The sequence below is a fragment of the Cyprinus carpio genome, unplaced genomic scaffold (assembly GCF_018340385.1).
Source record: "Cyprinus carpio isolate SPL01 unplaced genomic scaffold, ASM1834038v1 S000006658, whole genome shotgun sequence".
NCBI classification, from domain to species: domain Eukaryota; kingdom Metazoa; phylum Chordata; class Actinopteri; order Cypriniformes; family Cyprinidae; genus Cyprinus; species Cyprinus carpio.
In genome coordinates this window covers 1,605,355-1,628,390 of record NW_024879282.1, presented here as the reverse complement: position 1 = coordinate 1,628,390, position 23,036 = coordinate 1,605,355, and the positions used below count along the sequence as shown (strand labels likewise).

At 36.6% G+C, this 23,036-nt stretch overlaps 1 protein-coding gene across 4 annotated transcripts; it reads right to left on the bottom strand.

The window, feature by feature from the left end:
* Positions 1-547: 547 nt before the first annotated feature.
* LOC109112122 (pleckstrin homology-like domain family B member 2) lies at positions 548-22,414 on the bottom strand. Of its 4 annotated transcripts, none has more exons than XM_042755260.1 (18): positions 22,324-22,414; positions 16,694-16,810; positions 13,790-14,751; positions 12,311-12,643; positions 10,228-10,362; positions 9,517-9,654; positions 8,320-8,448; positions 7,842-7,997; positions 7,646-7,756; positions 7,295-7,384; positions 7,006-7,182; positions 6,790-6,889; positions 5,960-6,149; positions 5,324-5,414; positions 5,118-5,234; positions 4,026-4,245; positions 2,979-3,064; positions 548-2,848 (listed from the first exon to the last, which is right to left on the bottom strand). In XM_042755260.1, exons 1-18 carry the CDS (start codon positions 22,373-22,375, stop codon positions 2,708-2,710), a joined length of 3,345 nt encoding a protein of 1,114 aa, XP_042611194.1. In that variant the 5' UTR covers positions 22,376-22,414; the 3' UTR covers positions 548-2,707. The 4 variants fall into 4 exon arrangements, with proteins under 4 accessions (XP_042611194.1, XP_042611193.1, XP_042611196.1 ...); XM_042755259.1 differs by having other exon boundaries at positions 5,960-6,152; positions 22,324-22,390; XM_042755262.1 differs by having other exon boundaries at positions 5,960-6,152; positions 7,036-7,182; positions 22,324-22,390.
* Between the last annotated feature and the right edge of the window lie 622 nt (positions 22,415-23,036).

The window sequence follows — 23,036 nt, the reverse complement described above, 5'->3', positions numbered from 1 at the left end:
CCAGAGGTGATCCTCCCCTCAAGTCATATTCACAATTACACGTGCAGACAAACACAACTGTTTAATGCAGCGGGTGATGTCACAACGAATAGGATTAAAAAGCAATTTAATATAATCTGCATATGCTTTTAGTTTATGTGCATCCAAACATGAGTTTAACACTATAATCTCTTTGAGAGATTTGTTTTAAAACATGAAACTCTGAAAAATGTCTGAAAGCAAAGGCATAAAGGAAATGCAACATCAGGAGATTTGAACTATGGTTCCTGATAATAAATACCCTTCGGCTCATATTCCTTCTATAATACAGAACAAATGCGCCATTATGACCAGGATGGATTGTCATAAACTCTCATGATACTTTAAAACAGGTCGTGACAACTGAATGCCTGTGTCTTATTCCCTATCGGTGTATATAAACACCCCCGGTGAAAAGATGTTCTCTGTTAGGAGATGTTTGGCTAATTATCCATGCTCCACTGAAAAAAAAAACATCGCTATGGCAACCTCACTAGGTCAGCCAATAGGGGGCCGTGAAGAGGAGGGGTGTGGTGAGGAGGCAAGGAGTTCTGAAATGCACTCTCACATTACACACGTAACAATTTATCTGTCCATAATGTTAAAATGAACTATAGTATGTAGCATGTGTATGAAACTATGGAGAATGTGTGACAGATGGGCTTTATTGAACATTCTGGCTGAAATTAATTAATTGAATCATGCTTGATCACATGTTTCTGGGTAAATGGGAGGTGAGAGGTGAGCTGGCCTGTATGTCTCATTTTGCAGCCATGTTCTGTAGTTATTCATCATAATTAACTATATATAAACAAACTTAAAGCCAATGTTATCTATCAATTTTCGCAATACAGACAAATGAAAAAAAAATTGCTTTAATCGTACATATGATTTTATTATGTTCACATTTTAAATGAGATATAAAACATGCTTACAATAAAAATACTGCTTTTATTAAAAAACAATGAATGGTTTAAAAAATACTGATAAAACACTGAATATAAAATACATTTTATATAAGTACTTATATTATTGTGATCTATATAACGCTTTGCTGTGCTTATCCTGTAATGTACTGAATTATATTTACTGAATGAAAGCTGAGAAAACATCAGCATTGATCTACTGACTGGCAAACTAAAATTACTTCCTTTCGCAGCCTAAAATGTTGGTGAAGATTTGGAAGTATTTGCCAGAAAAGATGCCCTGTGATTTAAATGAATGAATGATGCAAGACAATTTGGTCTTTAAAGATCAGTGGTTCTTAAGTGGTATGACCGCATGGAAAAAAGCAATACAAATAAAATGCAACTACTCCTAAAACTGCACATCATTTGGATTGTAAAACAAATAGGCGTAAAAATGTTAAAAAAGGAGAAAAAACACTTCCCGTATCATTTCTTATTGACGTCAAAGACTGTGTATCTGAAAATCTGGTTCCTGAAGCTAAACCACTAAGAACTAGACAAGGTTTTGCTCTCAGATAGCACATTTGCATTCATTTTTTCCTAATACAACAACGGCATTTCTTCTTGACATCAATATTCACATAATTTCTGTATTATTATTACTCTAAATTAAATTATAGTGATTCCTACATAAAAAAAATATCAGATACACAATAAGTTCAGACATGCATATAGATTGGTTCAGTGGCAACAAAACTAAACTTTTAACATCTTATATTTCAACTTAAGGGTCAAATGAGATTCTTGCAGTGAAAAATTTCTGTAATCATTTCAATATCATTGAAATTAAAACCCTCTGCTGGTCATTTGCAGTACAACAAACAATCAAGAAATCAATGATTCTAATCAAAAACCTTATGAAAATACGCATTTGTGCTAAATTATTAAGAGCCTCCTCTATTAAAGATGGCATCTTATGTGACAGGTGTCAGTTATTACATTCATGTCAGGCTGAAACACAAATTCAGCTCGTCTTTGGTGCAAAATTCTTCCTTCTGGAATGTTCCTGAGCATCAGGGAGACACAATTGGTCGATACAAAATAACCACAGTCTGTTTAAATCATTCTACAAGTCTTATAACTAAATATATAGCTATTCTCATCAGATATTGACAAATTTAAGGCACCTGGTAAATGAGGGTATAATATAAATTGCACAATGGGTCAATTAACAACAACAACAAAAAAAAACATTATGTGAAAAACGTTAATAAATTCATGTTAAGTACTGTTGGATATAAAAACAGTACTGAACAATACCCTGATGTTTGTTAGAGTCTGTATGGCACACAAGGAACACTTTGTTTCATTTTAAATCACAACAGTTCATCTTTGAGGTATATTCAGCTTCATTAGGAGTTGGCACGTTTGTGAAATGTGAAGACCAGTGACTGATTTCTTATTTACAGCTGTTCCAAGTTTCACCCCAGAAGTGAACAAAACAGGCTGAATAATTCAAGAGTTGGTACTTTTGAAGTCTGAAAGCTGCCTCTGTAAACTCAGGACAGGATGCAGTGGGTAAAGCATCAGTTTTTCCAAACTAGATCATGGATGACTTCAAAATGTACAGTCGATGCTCTCATCACAATCAGTACTTATAAAAGAGAATCATAAAAGTATAACCTTTTCAGAACAGTGGACATGGAAAATGAGCCCATTATCAGGCCGATCTGAAGTGCGAAGGTCACTTTGGGCTTGTTAAATGTCGTTTGTTAAATGTCTCACACCAGGAAATGCGTATATCCCTCCGCTCCAGAGATGATAACATCCATCCAGATTCTCATGGCCTCTGGGGAAGGAGCCACCATGTAATAAACCCGTTCATGTGTCTTCACGCTAAACGTCAGGGAAGGGTTTGGGCTCTGATGCAACATAAGGAAACATGATTAATGGAAGGAAAATACTGATCAATTGTAACATTTTGCACCCTTTTCATAAAATCAGTATAGCTATGTATATTAGGTGACCGAAAGGTCTCCAGCTGCAACTTACCTTGTGTGCGTTCTTTAGGTGGTCGTAATAGACTTCTTCAATGGCTTGGAAATAGATAACACCCTTCATTTTAGTCTCATGTTTATCTGGAGAAAAATAAAACTAGTCATGCTGTTTTTTTTTTTTTTTTTTAAAGAGCAGGTGGTTTAACCTTTATTAGCCTGTATTATTAATATATTATAATAATGAAATTTAACAAAGGTTAAACTAAATATTTTATACATTTTTATAAGTATCCAAATATAACCGTGTAAAATAAAAGTGGTGTGTAACAGAAAAGCATTGTGTAATAAATCTGGTTTGATTTGCAGGTCAGTGCTGGACTTAGCCTTTGTCTCCTGTGAGGCTGGTGAGGGGCACAGCTCAGTTTTGCCCCCTTGTGGTATAAACTAGTTTCATGGCAAATTTATTTTGCTTAATAATAGTGTTTTTTAGTTCAAGTTTATATTTCACTGTCCAAATTTCATTCAGGTGTTACTCAAAATAAATAAATAAATAATTGATTAATTTATTAAAACAAATATGTTAAACAAATATGTATTATATTATACTTTATTTTAAGGTGTTTTTTAGTATAATTTGTAGTGTAATTATACAAATAACTTCTGAGTAATATTAATTAACGTAGTTAGTACAGGGTTAAGTTTAAATTTAATTTATTGTAATTAAGCATAATTTACTGACATTACTATAGTAAGTACATGTACATTTATAACAGGCACTGTAAAAATAAATTGTTACCAAAACAGCTGATATTCAGTAGTTTGTAAAATGTTTTATATTCCAAATGTTTGACAGTATAAAAATCATTCTTTTTGCATGAAGAATTAAAGCAAGCGCACTACCAAAAATACATGCTTCAAATTTCGGATTTTTTTTAACCTCCATAACTTTTGCCTGATTAGTCTCTTATAAAGAAATGCATTACAGTAAGCATGTTTTCAAACTGTTAATATAAAATGAGTGACAATCACATTTGATATTCCGTGGTAATTCACAGCACGCCACAGGCATTGATAAGTCCTACTAAAAATTCAGTGTATTTACCAGCATAATATGCCAGCGTCCTTCGATTGCGGTCAAAGACGAACCAGCGCTTCTTCCAGGTTTTGATTTTCCCACCCATTTTGACCAAGAACCCCCTGCAGGTCTTCTCAGTGATGGACAGGTGAAAACAAGTCTCAGGATGGTGACCTGCTGCCTCGATGTGACCTCTCAGATCAAAGTCATCCTTTCTCACTGGGAGGTATCGTGTCAATGGACGAGACTAGACACACAAACAGCAAATATCTAATTAGGTCTTAAAAATTAGTAAGTGTGTCTGTGTAAGTACATGCATGCATGTTTGTAAAGAGTGAGAGAAGGAATCTGCTTATTAATGTTTACAGATTAGATCAGAGGCAGAGATGCATTGATTTATCAGTCACCCATATTTATAGACTAATTACTGATCAAACTAAAATTATCGCTTTCAGCTTCTAATTTGTGATTAATGTTGTTAAGTTTTTTTCTCTCTTTGAGATTCTGTTATACTGCTTTTGTTCATTTTATCTCTTATTATTATTACTACTACTATTAAATAATATTTGATTTATTGTAAAAAAAAAAAAATTCTAACAACCATCTGACAATGATGACATGTCAAAAAGTTAAGGCAGCGGCTATTTGCACTAAGTGTAAATAGAGATAGAGGCTATTTACACTAAATGCAAATAGCAATTAGATGGTATTTACACTAAGTGAAAATAGCATATTTTCTTAGCGATAGAAGAAAAACTTGTCCTTGAAGAAAGCAAGATTATGTTGAAATAGACAAACATACTTGTGAGCTTTTATGATGCATCATTTATAATTAAATTAAATTAAAAAATTGTTTTAAAAAAGTAGGTTTTGAAGTTTAGAAGTACAAATATTAGAATTGAAAATTGTTATATTATAATATTTATTTGCAGTTTAATTGTTTATTCATCGTGGCTGCCTTAAAATAGATTTTTTTTTGTGTAAATATGTGCATCCATAATAAGAGTTTTAATTGCATTAAATGCTTTAAGATGAATCTTCCTCTCCTCCACTTTTTGTCTCTATGTATCTCTGTTCTCCCTCTTTCACTTCAACTCTCTAAGTCTCTCAGAGCTTCACCTCTCTCTCCACTAGTTTCTGTCGTCGGTTTGTCTCTTCCTGCAGTCTCCTCTCCAATTCCTCCCTCCTTCTCCTCTCGTCTTCAAGAGCCTGTCTGCGCAACTCCATATCTCGCTCCTGCAGAGAAGAAAGAACAGTCCTGTTTTCATGCATCTGTATATTGGTATTTTTGTAATAATCATGCAGATTCAGAGAAACTGATGTACCCTGTGCTCCAGCAGTCTGTTCTTCTCAGCTTGAGCTTCTCTTAGCATGCGCTCCATCTCCTCTATCTTAGCCATGTTAGCTGTGCTGGCACTGTACGGACCACACACACACACTTTTGTGAGACAGTGTGTTTTACTCTGATTTTCAGGTCTTAAAAGGATTTTAGTAGTATATTTCATATAAAAACCAGCGGATTAAAAACCCTCAACCTCATTTGGCAATGTGTTCCAAAGCTTCTTAAGCTTCAGCTACTTGGAGCGACCTTGAAATGCAATAAAAGTTCCACAGACAGGATGTGTCGGGGCTACTTAAAGGCAGACTCCTGTCTATACAGCATCCTTATAAACAGTAATAAATATATTTAAACTCTTGCAAAGCACACAATACAGATACACACACTTCTTACTCACTTAATACAATTTAATGGCAATATCATGCTAAAGTTTGTTTATAAAGCTGTCTTTAAAGAGGGCGTTACTGTTTATTATGCTCTAAATTATTTTCTTATTCTACAGAAAAACACATCTTAGGTTTCCAGCATGGACCAGCTAAATGCTTAAATACTAAATGTAAAATAAAAACTTTGAATGATCAGAACAGACCTATCGTGATCCTGATCAAAGTCCTGGTCTCACCTTGAGATGTTGTCTGGTGAAAAGGCAGAAATGCTGGTCTCCAGGCTTTCTGTACTGTCCACACTCATTGTGTCAAAGCTGTGTCCGTTATCCATGTAGTGGAACGGCTCCAAGAAGACATTTGTCTCAGAAACTGTCCTATTTGACATCTCACTCATTCTATGCCTCTCGTCATTCAAAAACAGCTGCCCTGCTGCAAGAACAATGGGGGGGGGGTAATAAAATGAAAAATAAATGTATTTCTAAAGAATTCTACACACAAGGAATGTGTACTTTCTGAATACTACAGAAATAGCTGCTAAAAACTTGGCTTTGGACTCAGGAATAAATTACACTATTATAATATATTCACACAGAAAAGAGTTGCTTTAAATTTTCTGCTTTTACTGCATTTTTTTTAATCAAATAAATGCAGCCTTGGGGAACAAAAGTGACTTTTACAAAAATAAAAAATATAAATCTTAATTATTCAAACCTTTTGACTGGTATATATAGTTTATAAGTGGTTGCTTAGGTGATATACTATTGTTATTTTTGTAACTTGTTATGAAATAAAGTCTCTCACCTCAGGAAAATGAACTATACTGTCCTGTCAGACGTTATACTTTGCTTGTAGCACACACTCTTCAATTGCACGTGCAAATGCGGTGGCGCACGCTGTACAGTATATCATTTCTCTTAAGAGCAAAAGAAACTACGAGCATGCAACGTGTGAAATAAAAGTGAAATAAATATGAAAAGATTTCAGAAATATGATTATTTATATGCTTAAAACTTGTAGAATTGTAGACCTGCAGAAATGTTAGTGTCATAGGATAAATCAGTGTTACCCTTGAGCAGGCGGCGGGTGTCCAGGTCACGGGAGGTTACGGACAGAGTGCGGGGGAGTACACTACCACAGCTAGAGCTTTGAGACAGTGGCATATGGGGCTGCAGGATTAAGAATATAGAGCAAAAGAGACTGTTTAAACCTCTCTTCCACATAACAAAACAATGCACACTGAAATTTTAAATGTAATTAGATTTTTTAAGATGGTATTTAATACTTTTCCTATGTGCCGTTTCTGTTGTCTGACCTTGGGAGACAGACTGCGATTAAGGGCAGAGTTGAAGGTCCCAGAGCTCTGCCTCTCTCTTTTACGGGACATCCCGCTGTCACTCAACAGAACCCCGCCCTCTTTACTGCCATTGCTCCGCCTCCTCTCTTCCAGAGAGCGAAAGTGCTGGAACATTCAAATGGACAGATAAAATTATCATCTTTCAATAATATCAAAATCCTTGTTTGTCATTACTGAGCATAGTTTCTTCTTTACTCATAGAAACGGTTTTTGTTACCTCCTTCATGGACATAGGGTTGAGAGGAAAAGCTTGACCACCTGTCAGCTCAGAGTACTTCCTTTCCAGAGATGCAAGGTTCTCCTGTTCCTGAAAATAAATTATTGCAAGAGACTATTCAGAAATTAACAAATCTTTCTGCACATGTACATTATGTATAAATATTGTGTCAAAATTGTTGTGTCCATTTTTTTAATTAAAAAAAATAAAAATAAAAATAAAAAGATGTTCTCCAAAAATGTTTTCAGTATGGTGGTAGGGTCTAAATACTTCTCACAGTCATTTTATGTATATATTGTATATTATACTTATATAAACGTATATAAAGACATTCTGTGTAAATATACTCACCCTTTGTAGCATATAAATGAGGTTGCTCTTCTCTTTCAAGAAGTTCTCCTTTTCCCGCTGTGCCTGCTGGGTAATCTGGGTTGACTGCTTCTTCAGGGTAAGCAGCCTCTCCTATAATATGGAGACAGTTTTTATATTTTTTTATTATAAAAACTATTCTTATAAAAAGCTATTTGTCCACACACAAACACTCCACCTTGCGACTGACGACAGATCTCTGATATTCTGCAATCTCTCTGAGGAGTTGCTGCATCTGTGTCTCCTTCTCTTCATCTTGACGGCTCTCTTTTTCCAGCTGCTGAAACTCCAAATCTTCAAAACGCTTAGTTTCTGCTTCCAAAGCTTCAGTGTCCTACCAAAAAAGGCCAAAAACACTTAGCATGAGGCAATAGATTACATTTTTTAAATCATGGTGCAACTCCAAACTAAACTAAACTGAACAATCCGCAATAATTCATAGGATTGTGCTAAACAGAAAAGAGACAAAAGGTCAGATTCTCAGGAAACTTTGGTATGTTAAATGACACAGAGAAGAAAGGCCTACCAACAAGAAAAAATGGTATTTCCAAAGCTGTTGCAGAGAGGAAAAAACACAACAGCAAGTGTTTGTGAGAGTCAGACAGCAGAATAGTTGGTGGGTGCAGGTACGAGGGAGACCACAGTAACTGACTGACCCTGGATAGCTGACTCTGGAGCTGCTCCTTCAGTGCTTCAGGACAGGTGTCCAACTGGATCTTCTGCTCTGAGATCAGCTCAGCTAGCCTCTCTACTTTAACTCTCTCAGCCTCCAACAAGGCTTTGTCCTACAGCACACAGGCCGATGCAGGGACACGTATGGATGACGGATACATACAGAGCACACAGTGGTGAGATGGGCACAAACAGGACAGACAAAGATATAGAGAAAGTGCAAGTTTGGGTTAGAGCAAGGAAGAGGTAAACTGGAAAAAGGTAGGTAGACATGATGTCAGTGGGTGACATTCACTAATAATGGAGTACATGTTTCCTTCTGTCTAAATTTTAAAGGAACAGTTCCCCCAAAAATTAAAATGTACTTACCTCAAGCCATCCAAGATGTAGATAATTTTGTTTCTGCATTGCAGATTTGGATAAATTTATCATTATATCACCTGCTCGCCAATTCTGGGGAAGTTGTGGCCTAATGGTTAGAGAGTTTGACTCCTAACTCTAAGCCTCAGTCTTCGAGTCTCAGGCCGGCAATACCACGACTGAGGTGCCCTTGAGCAAGGCACCGAACCCCCAAATGCTCACCGGGCACCGCAGCATAAATGGCTGCCCACTGCTCCGGGTGTGTGTTCACTGTGTGTGTGTTCACTGCTGTGTGTGTGCACTTTGGATGGGTTAAATGCAGAGCATGAATTCTGAGTATGGGTCTCACCATACTTGGCTGTATGTCACGTCACTTTCACTTCACTTTCAATGGTCTTCTGCAGCTTTTTGCTTCATAAGATGGGCTGGAGTCATGTGAATCATTGTGATGTTTTTAGCAGCTGTTTGGACTCTCATTCTGACTGTACCCATTCACTGCAGAGGATCCTTTGATGAGCAAATGATGCAATGCTACATTTCTCCAAATATGTTCAGATGAAGAAACAAACTCATCTACACATTGGATGGCCTGAGGTGACTACATTTTCAGCAAATTTGTATTTTTTGGGTGAACTATTCCTTTAAGTGCAAACTTGTTTGTAAATCATGATAACTGTGTAGAAATGTTCACATTTACATATAGTTAATGAATGAGACCCTCTTGTTTGCCTTTTTGGAGGCACTGAACTTTGTCCTGAAGCTTTGATAAACTATCTTGAATCATTTAAAGCTGTACTATTACATTGCCACCTGATGTTTACCTGAGTTTGATTTTTTTGAACATTTTTCTCCATGTTGGCCATTTTTTCATTGAGCTGCTCCAGCATTTCTTTATCACTCTGCAGCTGAGCCACTTCTGCCTCCTGCTCCCCGTCTAACAGAGCTCTCTCCACCTCCATCTAATGACAGATTGAAATGTTTATTGACTTTAGCTTCATTGCACAACTAAAACTACTGAAAAATTTTGGTAATTGAAATTTTGAACTTTTTAAAAAATTGTAAAAAAAAATTAGAAATGTGTCTTTGACAACTAACTGAAATAAATAAGTTTGATTTTAAGTACTAAAATTACTGAAACTGAAATAAAAATAAATTAAAGCTATATAGAAAAAATTACAAAAATCTTACAACAAAATTACTAAAACTTAAATTAAAATAAAAACTGATAATATAAAAATAAAGCCAATCCAAAACATTAATAAATACTATAGTAGTATATAATTAATACTAAAATAATGTTGCAGAATAAAAGTATAGAAGTCAATCTATAAGAGTTATTTACTGGCAGATGAAGGCATTTACATAAATGCATTTCTCAGATGCTTTTAATCAAATCGGCTTGTGATTTCTGGGAATCGAGCCCATGAGTTTGGCGTTGCTAGTGCCACGCACTACTGTTTGAGCTACAGGAATGCATACTATACGTTACCTCACTTTAAAACACATAAGCTTCTCATTCACAGAACACACACCTCTCTGATAGACTCGTCCATCTGTGTGTCTAAATCTTTGATCTTCTGTTCAACTTCCTCAATGTTGTTAAGCACCTGAATTCTCTCCTCTTCGATACGTGTCACTTCCTGTCTCAGCTGCATGTTTTCAGACACCTGTGAAAAAGATACAGAAACAACAACAACAACAAATGGTTTCAGTCCTGGTTGATGACTGGGATGTTTGTTCGACCATACGTACAATTTTAGAAATTTAGCTGAACTCCTGAATCATTCATAAGTCTCATATCATCACATCACGTGTCCTTGATTGATTCAACAGTTACAAACATATAATTACAATTATGTAATGATCTAATGTAGAAAAGATGGAGTAAACATTCAGAAATGCAGTCATTGAGACCTGACATGAGATTAAACTCTAAAATGAATATCCAGCTCCTCATGACAGCTCTTTATGGATAGTAAACTTGGCCGGTTCTGAGGCCACGAGGTTTCCAGTGACAGTGCAGAGGAATGTAGCTGAGCAACAGATGCGAGACTACAGAGCCGCCACTGTCTGATAATAGCATCTAATCTCCATGCATTTGACATTTACCAGAAATATCCAACAATGGATGGGCCTGTGCATATGTTTAAATGCAAACTGTGATTAACAATAGCAAAGTGAGTGTCACATGAGAGTTTATTAAGAAATATTGCGTAGGAGAAATTATATGCAGATCTGCATTCTTTCCTTGCATTTACGTGTTTCTTTCCAACAATTATTGTCATGTGTGTCTTGAGAACACACATGCATAGCAAATCCACTGGGAATAGGGTCATTTCCTGTTCCTCTCCTCTTGCTGGAGAGGCAATAACTGCCCTTCTCTCCTGAGCAAGTTTACTAAACTCAAACACACCATTATGTAATTACAGGCATTCATTATTCAATGAAAAAACACTTCCACAGACTCCAACGCCCCCTCTTAAGCAGGAATTGACACCTTACGTGCTTTAAATGCAGATATAATCTGTTTTAAAACTCATTTCGATGTCTGACTGCAAAGAGTGCAAGGTCAGCGTTTTAAAAGGTCAAAGTTCACTCTGCCGTGCTGTTTAGAAACAGACATCAGTTAGGTACTGTATAAAGACTCCACAGCATTCGCAAACTGTTTTGCATACTTTAGATCCCTGAGGACTGCATACTTTCCACTGCATTATTAGTTTAATCTGGGATATTGAGTACACAACTGCAGACTGCTTTAGATTTGAACACATTGTAAATGATGGTATATATATAGTAAAAACAGATATAACTGTGGCAAGAAATAACTATGTAAATTGGAGCTGAAATTAATAGTAGAGTGAATCTTATAAAGAACTGACTAATCAAAAGCTCCTATAAAAAATCATTACTGTATAGTAGGTTAATAGATTTTTTTTATATTCTTTTATAATAATGAGCATTATCTAACTGCACAACAAATAAGATATATAAGTATAATTTAAATATATAAATGTATTTTACATTAATGAGAATTAGATCTAGATTTAGAATTAATCTAAATCTAATATAATCATTACAATATACTTAATGATCCTAGATTTAAATAAAGGAATTATAATTTATATTAATATACAATTAAATTAAAAATAAAAACCATTTCATTTTTATTATATTATATTTTGTATTATATAATTTATATTTTTAATGTATTCAGCATACATTAAATTTGGTACAACACATACTACAAATTATGTAATTATACCTTACACAATAATATATTATATAATCAATAATATATCATTTATTGAATATATCAATCAGTAATATATCACTGACACACCAGAGAGGAACAATGTTGTTGGAATCACTTGCAAAATATTTTTTTTTTTAGCTGGTGAATTATTTTTTTTTTTAACTTATAATACACTTACACTTATAATAATGCATAATGCACTTAAAATAAACAAGCTAATATAATTATCGTTGTGATTATCTTTACAGTTACAGTTCTTGGTGTGAATGGGCCTTAATAGTAGATGCAACATGTTGGAAAATTAAAAGACCTTTTTTGCATTCAGGAAGATGTGAACAGAAAGATGCGGCGCGGTGTCTCACCTTGCTGCGGAGGTGTGGAGAGGGTGAGGGGACTGAGCTCCGCAGACTGGTGGTGGGTGACTGGGGCCTGTTCTCCCTGTGTCCGCTGAGTCTGCGCTGTCTCTGGGTCAGGATCTCTCCACGGCCCTTACCCAGAAACCCGCTGTCCAGAGACACTGCTGCAGAGTCTAAGAACACTGAGTCGTCATCAGACACCTGCAGCTTCTCCAGCTCTCGGTTGATCTTCTGCAGGTCCGATGCAGCTGAGACACCCGAGTCGGTCTCCATCCGGCCAACTTCAGACTGACCCAGCTCAGAGCACAGGCACAGAATAGTCTCAAGACGCTGGCGTTCCTAGAGTGGAACGAAAAATGATAAGCACGGACAATATGGAAATAAAAAATGAAAATGATGCAAAATAAATAATATGAAGATTATGTCATTTGTAATCTGATATAATGCAAAATAGAATCATTTTATTCTAGTTTCAGACTTTTGGACAGCACTGTACTTGATACTAAACATTATAAACCAAACTGTCTGACTCAATAATCTAGAGTTAATGTTTGAAATATTAGATTTTACATGGAACACATTGTTTAGATTTGTATCCTAGATGCCTATTTAGCAGTGGGTTGTGGGATTTGGCCCTGTGGAATTGAACTAATTTAGCTGCACACAAACAAACACACACAAATACACTGCACACACCCCTCCGGTCAGATCAGATGGTTTGACTACAGATGCACTGCTTTAGCACAGTTATAATGTGATCTTTTAGAGGGAACATTTTAAGTTCTCATAAAGGACTATGTGTAAGGCAAAAACTAATTTAAAGTGTGATTACAAGCTGGTTCATACACATTTAAGGTTTTGGTTTAGCTGTGAATGTAAGTTCATTAAGTCTGTAGCGCATGAAGTAATGTGAATAATCCAGTGAACCTCACTTATAATGCTCTGCATAAAGAACAAGGCACAGATTAAAGTCCTTCAGACACTTTCATGTCTCACCATCGTCTCAAAGGAAGAAAACTGAAACCCAGTGAGCTGGATTCAAGCCTTAGAATTATAGGGAATTAAAGTTAAAACAATACTTCACAAAATTAAGTCCCTTACTCATTGATTTCTATGAACTTATGATTTATTATTTACATATTTTATATTATATATTTTATATTGTATAAAACATAATATGACAATAACTATGTAAAGCAATATATGATTTAAAAGAATAAATAATATAGTTAGTAAACTATAATATTAATATGATATATAAAATATAATATTTAATATACAGTAATAATTTTATTTATAATATGCTTTATATGACATAAAATACAAAAAATAAAAATAATACTATGTGATATGTGATTTTTAAAGACATTCATTTAACATTGTAATGATTTTAAAACTAAATACATGAAGAATGAATAGACTGAAGAATTCTGAAGCCTAAAATCTTTAGACTCACTAGTACAGATGTTTCTCTAGGTGACTTACCAGTCTTTCCACTTCCTGTTCTCGTAGTCTCTCATCTCTTTGTCTCTGATGATAATCTCGGAGTTCTTCTTTTCCACTGAGAGAACTGATACTGCCCCTCCTCGGCCCCATGCCAGGGCCCAGGCCTCCTTTACCAAACGACAGCCGTCTTTCTCCTTCGCCTAGATCCAAACATGGGGCAGAGCCCACTGAACAGAGGCTGGCCCGGCGAGAACTGCTGGTCACGCTGGCTGTCACGGTCACATCTGGAGGTTTCTCCAAGAACGGAAGGCTGCGGCGTGGTTTGGTGGTATGTCGGGGTGGCAAAGAAAGCACTGGGGCGTCTCCTCGATACAATCTGGGCAAAGAGCGACTATGTCCCCCCAGACCATTCAGAGAGCCGGTGGAGTATTTCCTTTGGCGGAGTGATGGGTCAACAGTGGACTCCCCATCTCTTGTTAGCAATCTGCGGCCCAAGCGAGGGCTGGAGGGCATGCTGGCCACCCCGCTTGGACCTCGGCGAGATGAAGGAAGAGCATCGGTCATGTAGGAGGAAGAAGAGCCGTTCCACATATAAAGGAGTGAGTTGGCAGTGTTGGGATGTCGCCCTTCCGAAGGGAGGCAAAGCAACAGGTTGTCCTGCGACTGGTGTCGGGTGCGGGTTTGGGGTGGGACTGGACTTATGTGCCGCTCTGAGTGGTGGGGCGATGGTGGCATGCTTAAGCTGCTGGAGGGTGAATAAGGGGCAGGGACTCGTATAGAAAGAGGTGGACGGTCCTGTAGATAGGATGATGCCGATTGGGGACTGGGAGGTGGGGACAATGTGAGGTAACCACGGTCTGCAGTAGCCTTTAAGCTGGCCTCCAGAGCGGACTTCCTGCGCTGCAAGGTTTCCATCAACTCCTGGAGCTCTGCCTTGGAGCGTGTGCCACGAACACTGGATCTAGCCAATGTGCCACCATTGGAATGAAACTTTGTTGTATCTGTATTAAAAAAAAAAAAAAGTTAATTTATGCCTGTGCACATTTAAATACGACACCCAAAGAAGGGTTGAACCAGATTCGACATCAGTCATGCCAAACTTCATTTCACTTCGTTTCAAATCTTTGAACAAATAATTTCAGTCTTTTCCTTACAAAAAGTAGGAAAAAACTTGGAATCTCAGAACACCATGGAAATTTTGATTCCTCATGAAATGGCCCGTTTGAAGTTTAATATGCAAAGTTTTTTAGCAATAAAATTCTTCTGATATCTAATGATGAAAAAGGTCTATGCATGATGGAAGTTCCTTCTAAGCCAAATGAAACATCTGAAGGCGTGCAAATTTTACTGGAGAGAAATTTCCTGAGGGAAATGACAGAGCAGTTATCCATTTAACCGGAACTAATCAAGAGCTGAAACATATCAAACCCTCGATTGTGATCTTCTTGTACTCATAGACACATGCACAAACAGAACTGCAAAATCTCACAAAATAAACAGAGAAATCAGACGTGTGTCCTGGGTAATTTTTTGGTTTTGTTTAAGTTCAAGGGTCGCATGTGCTTAGCTGACAACAGATATAAAAAAGCTTTCTCAAACAAATCTCAGCCCACACAAATATGGATGCTTTGGGTTTAAGGAGGAAAAGCGTCCTCTAAAAATGGAAGAACCAAAGCCAGAATGGGTTTGTACTTTCTGGCACTAGAGCAGAGAAAAGGGACCAAGTCAGAACTCCTCCGTAACCCGAGTGTGATTTGTGGGAGCAATGGTGGTCTCCGTCAGGGAACACACACACACACATATACGTATGGACCACCTGTACTCCATAATGTTTATCTACTTTTTGGGTTGTAAATCATTTTAGTTAAGTGGTTGACCTGGAGCCATATGGATGAGATTTTACGTTCTCATTTATTTACAAGGTAACATGGACATTTTTACAGCTGCGACTGCATGGTGGTAAGATGAATGTTTGTATTAACTTAAAGTCTTGCAGCCAACACAAAGCCCACAGAGAAAGAAAGAGAAAGAGAAAAGAAAGGAAGAAGAGCAGAGATGTCACTTTCAATGGATACATTACACTTTGGATCCCATGATTTCTTTTTATTTTTTTTAAATTAGAGGCACAAATCCTATGCTTTTGTTGTGAGAGTCATTAAAAAAACTATATTGTAACAAAATTAAGCTAGCATAAGATATAGCCAGTTTTAAACAATTGAAATGTCTGAATTCCCTCCTAAATTATGGTTTTGGCTTGTCCCACCTCTAAAGTCTCGACCTTCTTGACTGTATATAACAATAAAAATCAGACACTGTCAAAATGTTGACTAGACAATTTATTGTGATAAACGTACTATTGTTAATATGCACGACTTTAACAATGATCAATCAAATAAAACAAACAATCTTTAATGTATATTCTTAATATATTACTTTGTATTGTCCCAACTACACATTTACATAAATTTGGGATTTAAACTGTATTAAGACATGTCCCAAACCTCATTTAACATTAATAGAAAATAAAAGGTCTCATATAATATTTAGTTTGTCCTTTGAAGTTTAGCAATCAACACTCTCAGAAGTTTAAGCACCTCCTTTCACTGACATTTTGTTTAAAAATACTTAATTTTAATAGCTTTAGGCCCCTTTTTGTACCCTATTCATGGAAAATTACAGGTTAAGTTTAAAAAAAAAAGTAACTGGAAAGAAAAAAACAACACTGATTGAGACTGATGAGCATATTTACATGTTTAACAAACAACCAAACAAACACGAAACAGAACAGATGGTACTGAATTGCACTATTCCTGTATATAAAACAGACTGCGGCATGATAATGGAGGGGACCAATTAGGCTGCAAGCAAGTGAAGCAAAAGACAGCAGCATGGCTCCAAAACCGAGAGCTGATGGGGGGAAAGGAAGAGAAAGATGTCACTCACCTGTACTGAGGGACATTGTGGGTCCTGCAGTCTTTTCTGGCAGCATGTTCTTCATTTGATAAGCCTCTTCTGGGTGGTTGAAACGGAAAAAAGATTTACCCAGACAAAGAGTGCACCCTGAGGAGAACCACATCACACACATATAGTCATTTTAACATAGAAACATTGTGCTCAAGTCCAAGGCACTGGTAAGGCAATGAAGCTGTAATAAATCATTACCTCAGAAATACAAGCCCACAAGTATGATACACACTCACTAGCTGCATTAAAGTTATGACCAAATAATGTTACATAAAATGACAAAGAGCTTTGATATTTTGAAGATAAAACCCATTTTCCTCTTCACGTCTTGAAATGAATTCAGCTCAATAAGACAGAAAGAGAACGATGGCCTCTTGACTAAGTGAAAAAACAGATCCAGAAGGAGTTCAGATTTCAGATACAGTTTGAAGTTTCTTCTGAAGCAGAGTCCACCGAGTCTTTCAGAGGACTTAAATCCACAAGACTGATTTTCTCCCTAGGTCTGGGGCACATCCTCTCTCTCCCTTTATGTTTCTTTTCTTTCCCTCTCGCTTCATTTTTTTTCCAACTGATTTTATCTCTAGAAATTAGCTTATAAAGGAATAGTTTACCCAAAATGAAAATTTGCTGAAAATTCACTCAGGCCATCCAAGATGTAGAGGAGAGTTGTTGTTTTCATTTGGAACAGATTTGGAAAAATTTTAACGTAACATTACTTTCTCAAAAATGGATCCTTTGGAGTCCAATCAGCTGATAAAAACATCACAGTAATCCACACAACTCCAGTCCATCAACTAACGTATTGTGTTTCTAAGAAACAAATCCACCATTGAGGTGTTTCTAACTTTGAACCATTACTTCCAGCTAAAATATGAGTCCTCTATCCATAATTTTGCTTACTCCCCCTGAAAAATTTGTCTTGTCTGAATCAAGAGAGAAAACTGCCCACCAAAGCAAAGCAAAAACAGGTTCCAAAACAGTTCTAAACAAACAGTTCAGTGGATTTGATGTGAGATAAAAACCGGGGATAGAACTCACTGGAGGAAGAGTTATTATTGATCATGGGATTTTGGCCAGGTGCAATGGTTTAAAGACTACTCCTTAATGATGGATTTGTTTGATACCAAAACACTATTTGCATCACAAGTGGTTAATTTGTGGACTGGAGTACACTCTTCGCTGTGTATTATTGTTTGGATTCTCATTCTGACGGCACCCATTCACTGCAGAGGGATCCAATTGTGAGAAAGTGATTTAATGGTAAATTTCTCCAAATCCTTTTCTCATGAAGAAACAAACTTTTCAAAATTTTTCATTTTTTGGGTGACACTATTCTTTTACTCTGACAAAACCTCCTATGGTAATGTCAACTGGAAAACTGATTCATAAATAAGCAAAAATGTTTTTGTTTTGTTAAGTGGTAAATGCAAATTAGTTTATAGGTTTGTCTCTTTTAACCCTATATATAAACAAAAGCTATGATATGTGACAGCAAGGAAAATATAAAAAAACCAGATAGTTGGGATGGTTTTAAGAAATATCTAAAGCACTCTATAACAAAACTCTCCCAAACAAATGCTCTCTCTCTCTCTCTCTCTCTCCCAATACACCAAATGTATAATAATCTATTTGCAAAAGCCATGCTGTAAGCACACAGGCTTTTCCTGAAACACACACTGTGTGAACACTCAAACTCCCATCAGACTCTCCTAAGCAGCTCACTCCTGCAGTCTGCGGCTGCCATGAAGATGTCTGCGCAGGAAGTGGGGGATCGTTTTATGCTGTCGGCAATACAATCCATTCACAATGAGTTCACCACAGGCAGCCACCTGAGAAAGCTTTGGCTCTCCTCTAAACAACAAAGGCCCGGAGTTGAATGTCCACCCAGACAGAAGCAGAGCACTGACTGGGAATTTTCTCCATCTTTGCCCCATTTGCGACAACTGTGTGAACTGTGAATCCGCATGGATGGATCCGCGTTGTTTCATTGTCGAAACAATGCTATGGAACGAGGTGATGAGGTACGTCAGCTGAAATGTTATGATGTGTGATTATGTAGGCTCTTCAAATGTGCCAAATTCTCGAAGTCTGTTGCGAATGTCTCTCTCAACACTCTCTCCATCACCACCGGCTGACACCAACTCTGAAACATATGGAAACCCTCCTGGCCTAACGCACAAACACATTGATCAGCAGAGTCTTGGACTGGAGGAGTGTACAATTACATACTATATGTTTTATTTCAAATCAAAGCTAAATACACGTAGAAACAGTGCATCCTTGTGGTGCGGATAACACAAAAGAGCATACACAGCATACTGTGATATGGAGAGACACAGAGGAGACCGTTGACAAAGGAATTATTGAATAAAGTCGTTATTTTTGTTTTCTTCACTTACAAAACGTGTTCCCGTTCACTTCATATAACCCAGATTGCACATCTGATGGCAGATGGAGTATTCTGACAACAATTTCATACCTTTTAGGGACTTGACACTGCTATTTACTTGCCAGTCTATGGGACAGTCTCAAGCCTCCAGGTTTTCATCCAAAATATCTTAAATTGTGTTCCGAGGAACAACGGAGCTTTTAACACGGGTTGGAACAGGACATGGGGGTAAGTGATTAATGACAAAATTTTCATTTTGGGATGGAGTATCCCTTTAAGAAAAAAAATATTCTGGCACGTGAATAAGACTTTTGTGATAATTAAATACATTTTTATTTCAAACTCATCAAAATAAAACTTGGATTTACGTGAAACAGAAAATCACATCTGAATGATAACACAGCACAATGATAACAGTTACTGCACTCACCGCTAATCGCTTTAATATACCGGGATTAAGTGGGTTAACACATCAGCGATCTGTTCGCGTGTGCCGCAAAGCAAACAACCGGCAACGCGCGTCCCCTGTTTAAACAGTTCTGAATGAATGGCGTCACGTCGTGTTTGTCAGTCTAAAGTTCTATAACCAATGCCTTCAAAACTAGGCCTACTTTACTACAGTACAAAAACAAAAACAGTGAACAAAACATCTCCTACGCAATCCCTGCCTGACTAAATGGACCACAAAAAATTTATTTCTCAACAATAAAACTCTAAATGAAACTATGCAAACTACATCGTATCAACGCCGCTTTTCACAAAGCTCCAAGTAACTTCTCTTGAGCTCTGTTTTACAGCTGAAGAATATAACTAACCTTTATTTAGTGTCCCATTAATAAGTCTCAGAAGGAGGAGGATGCGTGGTCGGTCCTCTTTCTCTCTCGTGCCCAGTTTAGCATGACAAAAGAGGACAGAAGTGATGCTGAGTGCGGCAAGACCTTGGCCGTGTGTGCGGACACGCCCTCCTCTCAGGCGGCTGGACGCGCTTCAAGGGAACTCTGGCTTTTTGGTTGATCGAGAACGCGCTCTAATGGAACTCTGACTCCTGGGCTGATCAGAGAGCGACTCACATACTTCACAACAAATATTAGCTGAGGTATTGTCATATCTGGATACATCACTTGCATTTGATGTTTCTGACTCACAGAGATTGTTTGACCTGCATCCTACAAGCTAGGAAAGGCTGATTTAACACACATCCTCTATTTGAACTAAATTTTCTGTTTTCTTACTGTAATGTATGACACATATCTTAAAGGTCTGGTAACAATTACCATACCAACCCTTTCACTGCGAGCTATACATATTTGCTAGCCAACAAAAACAAAATCACTTGATTTTTTTAGGTTCACTATGATCTTCTTTCATCTGAACGTGCCCTTTCATTTAGGTCCTGCAGATGGCTCAAATAATATGTATTATATATATATATATATATATATATACACACACACACACACTTGGCACACACGGCCAACATCATCACTCCCTCACCATCACGTCATAATTAATCGTAAAAAAACAAAAAATAATCATCAAAAAAAAAAAACACTTTCTATAAATTTACTGTAGACGGGAGTTCTCTATCCAATCTGAAACAAGCATGTTTTACTGGTTGCAAATCTTCTGCTTGACCTTGCATTAAATCATTGACATAGAGAGTGCACTGGCATATTTTCCATTGTAAATTTCCCTCACTGTAACAGTGTTCAGCTAGGAGTAGGGTGGGAGGAAGAGAAGGAAAGACAATCCCTCCCCCTGCCGCCCAGTGGGCACTCTGTTCTCCATCACTCTCAGAATTGCAGTTGCATCATGGGGAGGGGGCGCTGGAGTGTTGCCCAACAACTCTGATTACTTCCAGACCTCGGCTACACATTTCAACACACTTAAACACAGACATTCCCATATCCATGCACTCATACAGCAGCATATGAACACATGCGGATATACGCAATTAAAAACATTCATTCCGAATACTCATATAATTAAACTAGATCCATACCAGATGCAGTTTTGTATCTTTTTCTCACTTGTTAGCCAGGTGGTGGTCAAAATCACAAACAGATATGACAACAGCAAGCCAAGGAGAGAACCAATAAAAATGCAGTATCAATCCTGATGCAAGCCTGTTGTTATTGTTAATTAAAACTATTAAATATAAATATATATATATATATATATATCTATATATATATATATATATATATATATATATATAAAAACAACTAGTAAAAATGACAGCCGTAAACAAATTGACTAAAAACTTTAATTAAATTTTTTAAAACTGAAAGTCTAAAAATAAAAACCCAATTTTCAAATATATATAAATAATTGTTATAGTATAAAATAATACTGAAATAACAGTACTCTTTGATTGGGAGGCTTGAAACAGCAAGTAATCTTGGAAATGCCCTTATCTAGCTGTCTCTAATGTGTATAATATGCATGGGAATTGCAAAACTTCTGAGTCTCACCATCTGTTTATGCCTGTCAACATCTTCTGACGTCTCCAAGCACTGTAAATGTTTACCTGAGTACTTCAGAATACATAGTTTCCATAGTTTAGTTAATAGATAAGAGAGGAAAGAATCTTGCGGAGAAGTATCATACGAGGAGGAGGAGGGGTGTGTGACCAATTAACTATTAAACAACTGAGACATTTCTCTGGAAGTTTGGAGTCACACAGAATGTGTGATCTCATATCACTGTGATCAGCAACAAGGGTAGAAAACGAGAAACAGTGATAGAGAGAATGAAAAAGGGAGTTTTTAATAGACTCTGCTAAACAATGCATATTGCAGAAAATCAAGATTCCTGCGGTGTGTCAGGTCTGAGTGATATTGCTGTACAAAAAGTTAGAGAGAGTGGGCAAGAGATGTTATTCCTGCGGTGTGTCAGGTCTGAGTGATATTGCTGTACAAAAAGTTATTCGCTGCTGTACAAGAAGAATATTCATTGCCGTTGTTTGTTTTGATTTCTCTCTGAGGCCGTAAGCAAGCAAGGTTAGATCCACAGAACCTGCTGAGTGGCCGAATAAGACATGTGCACATCAAATAGTTGACCTCCCTTTATAACCGTAACCTCTGGGGTGTTTCAGATATGAAAGAGCATTATTGAGGCAATAATAGCAAGTGTTCATTAGTGGTTAGTTACTGTAACAGTACAGTTAGGTATTTATAAATGCAATTTTGGAGGGGAGGCTAAAAATACTGTGTATTACCATGAGTGAGCTTTGCTGGCTTGGTAACTTGAACTCCATCAAGATGGCACATATTTCCATTGGGGTGTAAAGTAATAACTCCAGCACTGTTGGTGATGACACAGTGGTGCGTTTGGATCCCTGGACCATCAGCGGGTGACATCCTGTGGGCGACTCTGGATCCTCAACACCGTCATTTGTGATTTTTTCCTTTGATGTATATAAGTAAAAAACCTTAAGCAGAACAAGTTTTCTTCAACGTTTCTTCTTAATTATTCTTAGTCGAATGAATGAATAATGAATAAATAAATAATAAAAAGTAAAATACACCAAATGACTGAAAAAATAATTCAAATAAATACTAAATATAACTAAAATAAATAAAAAAATTGATTGAAATACTATTAAAATAAAACTAAGTGTAATAAAATAAGATAAATGACAAAATATAATAATTTAAATACACAGATTAAGTCAAATAATAAAAAAGAGCAATTGAACAACAAACACCTTAAATAACTAATCCTGAATGACTTAACTAAAGAATAAATATATACAAAATACAAATAAACAAATTATTGACTAAATTAATAAAAAATAAGTATATACATATAAAAGTAATAAAATTAATACAATAATTCAAAAATATAATACTATAATCTAAATATACAGCTAAGTATCGTAAATGTAAACAAACATATAAATAGTTAATGGAGTCCTTGATAGGATTAGCT

Excerpts from the sequence above, each read along its gene's own strand:
- LOC109112122 (XM_042755259.1), bottom strand. The coding sequence starts at position 22,375 with ATGTGCCATCTTGATGGAGTTCAAGTTACCAAGCCAGCAAAGCTCACT. Across the intron at positions 9,655-10,227 it reads TGGACGAGTCTATCAGAGAG|ATGGAGGTGGAGAGAGCTCT; the intron begins GTGTGTGTTCTG and ends ATCTGTCATTAG. Across the intron at positions 8,449-9,516 it reads TTCAAAAAAATCAAACTCAG|GACAAAGCCTTGTTGGAGGC; the intron begins GTAAACATCAGG and ends TGTGTGCTGTAG.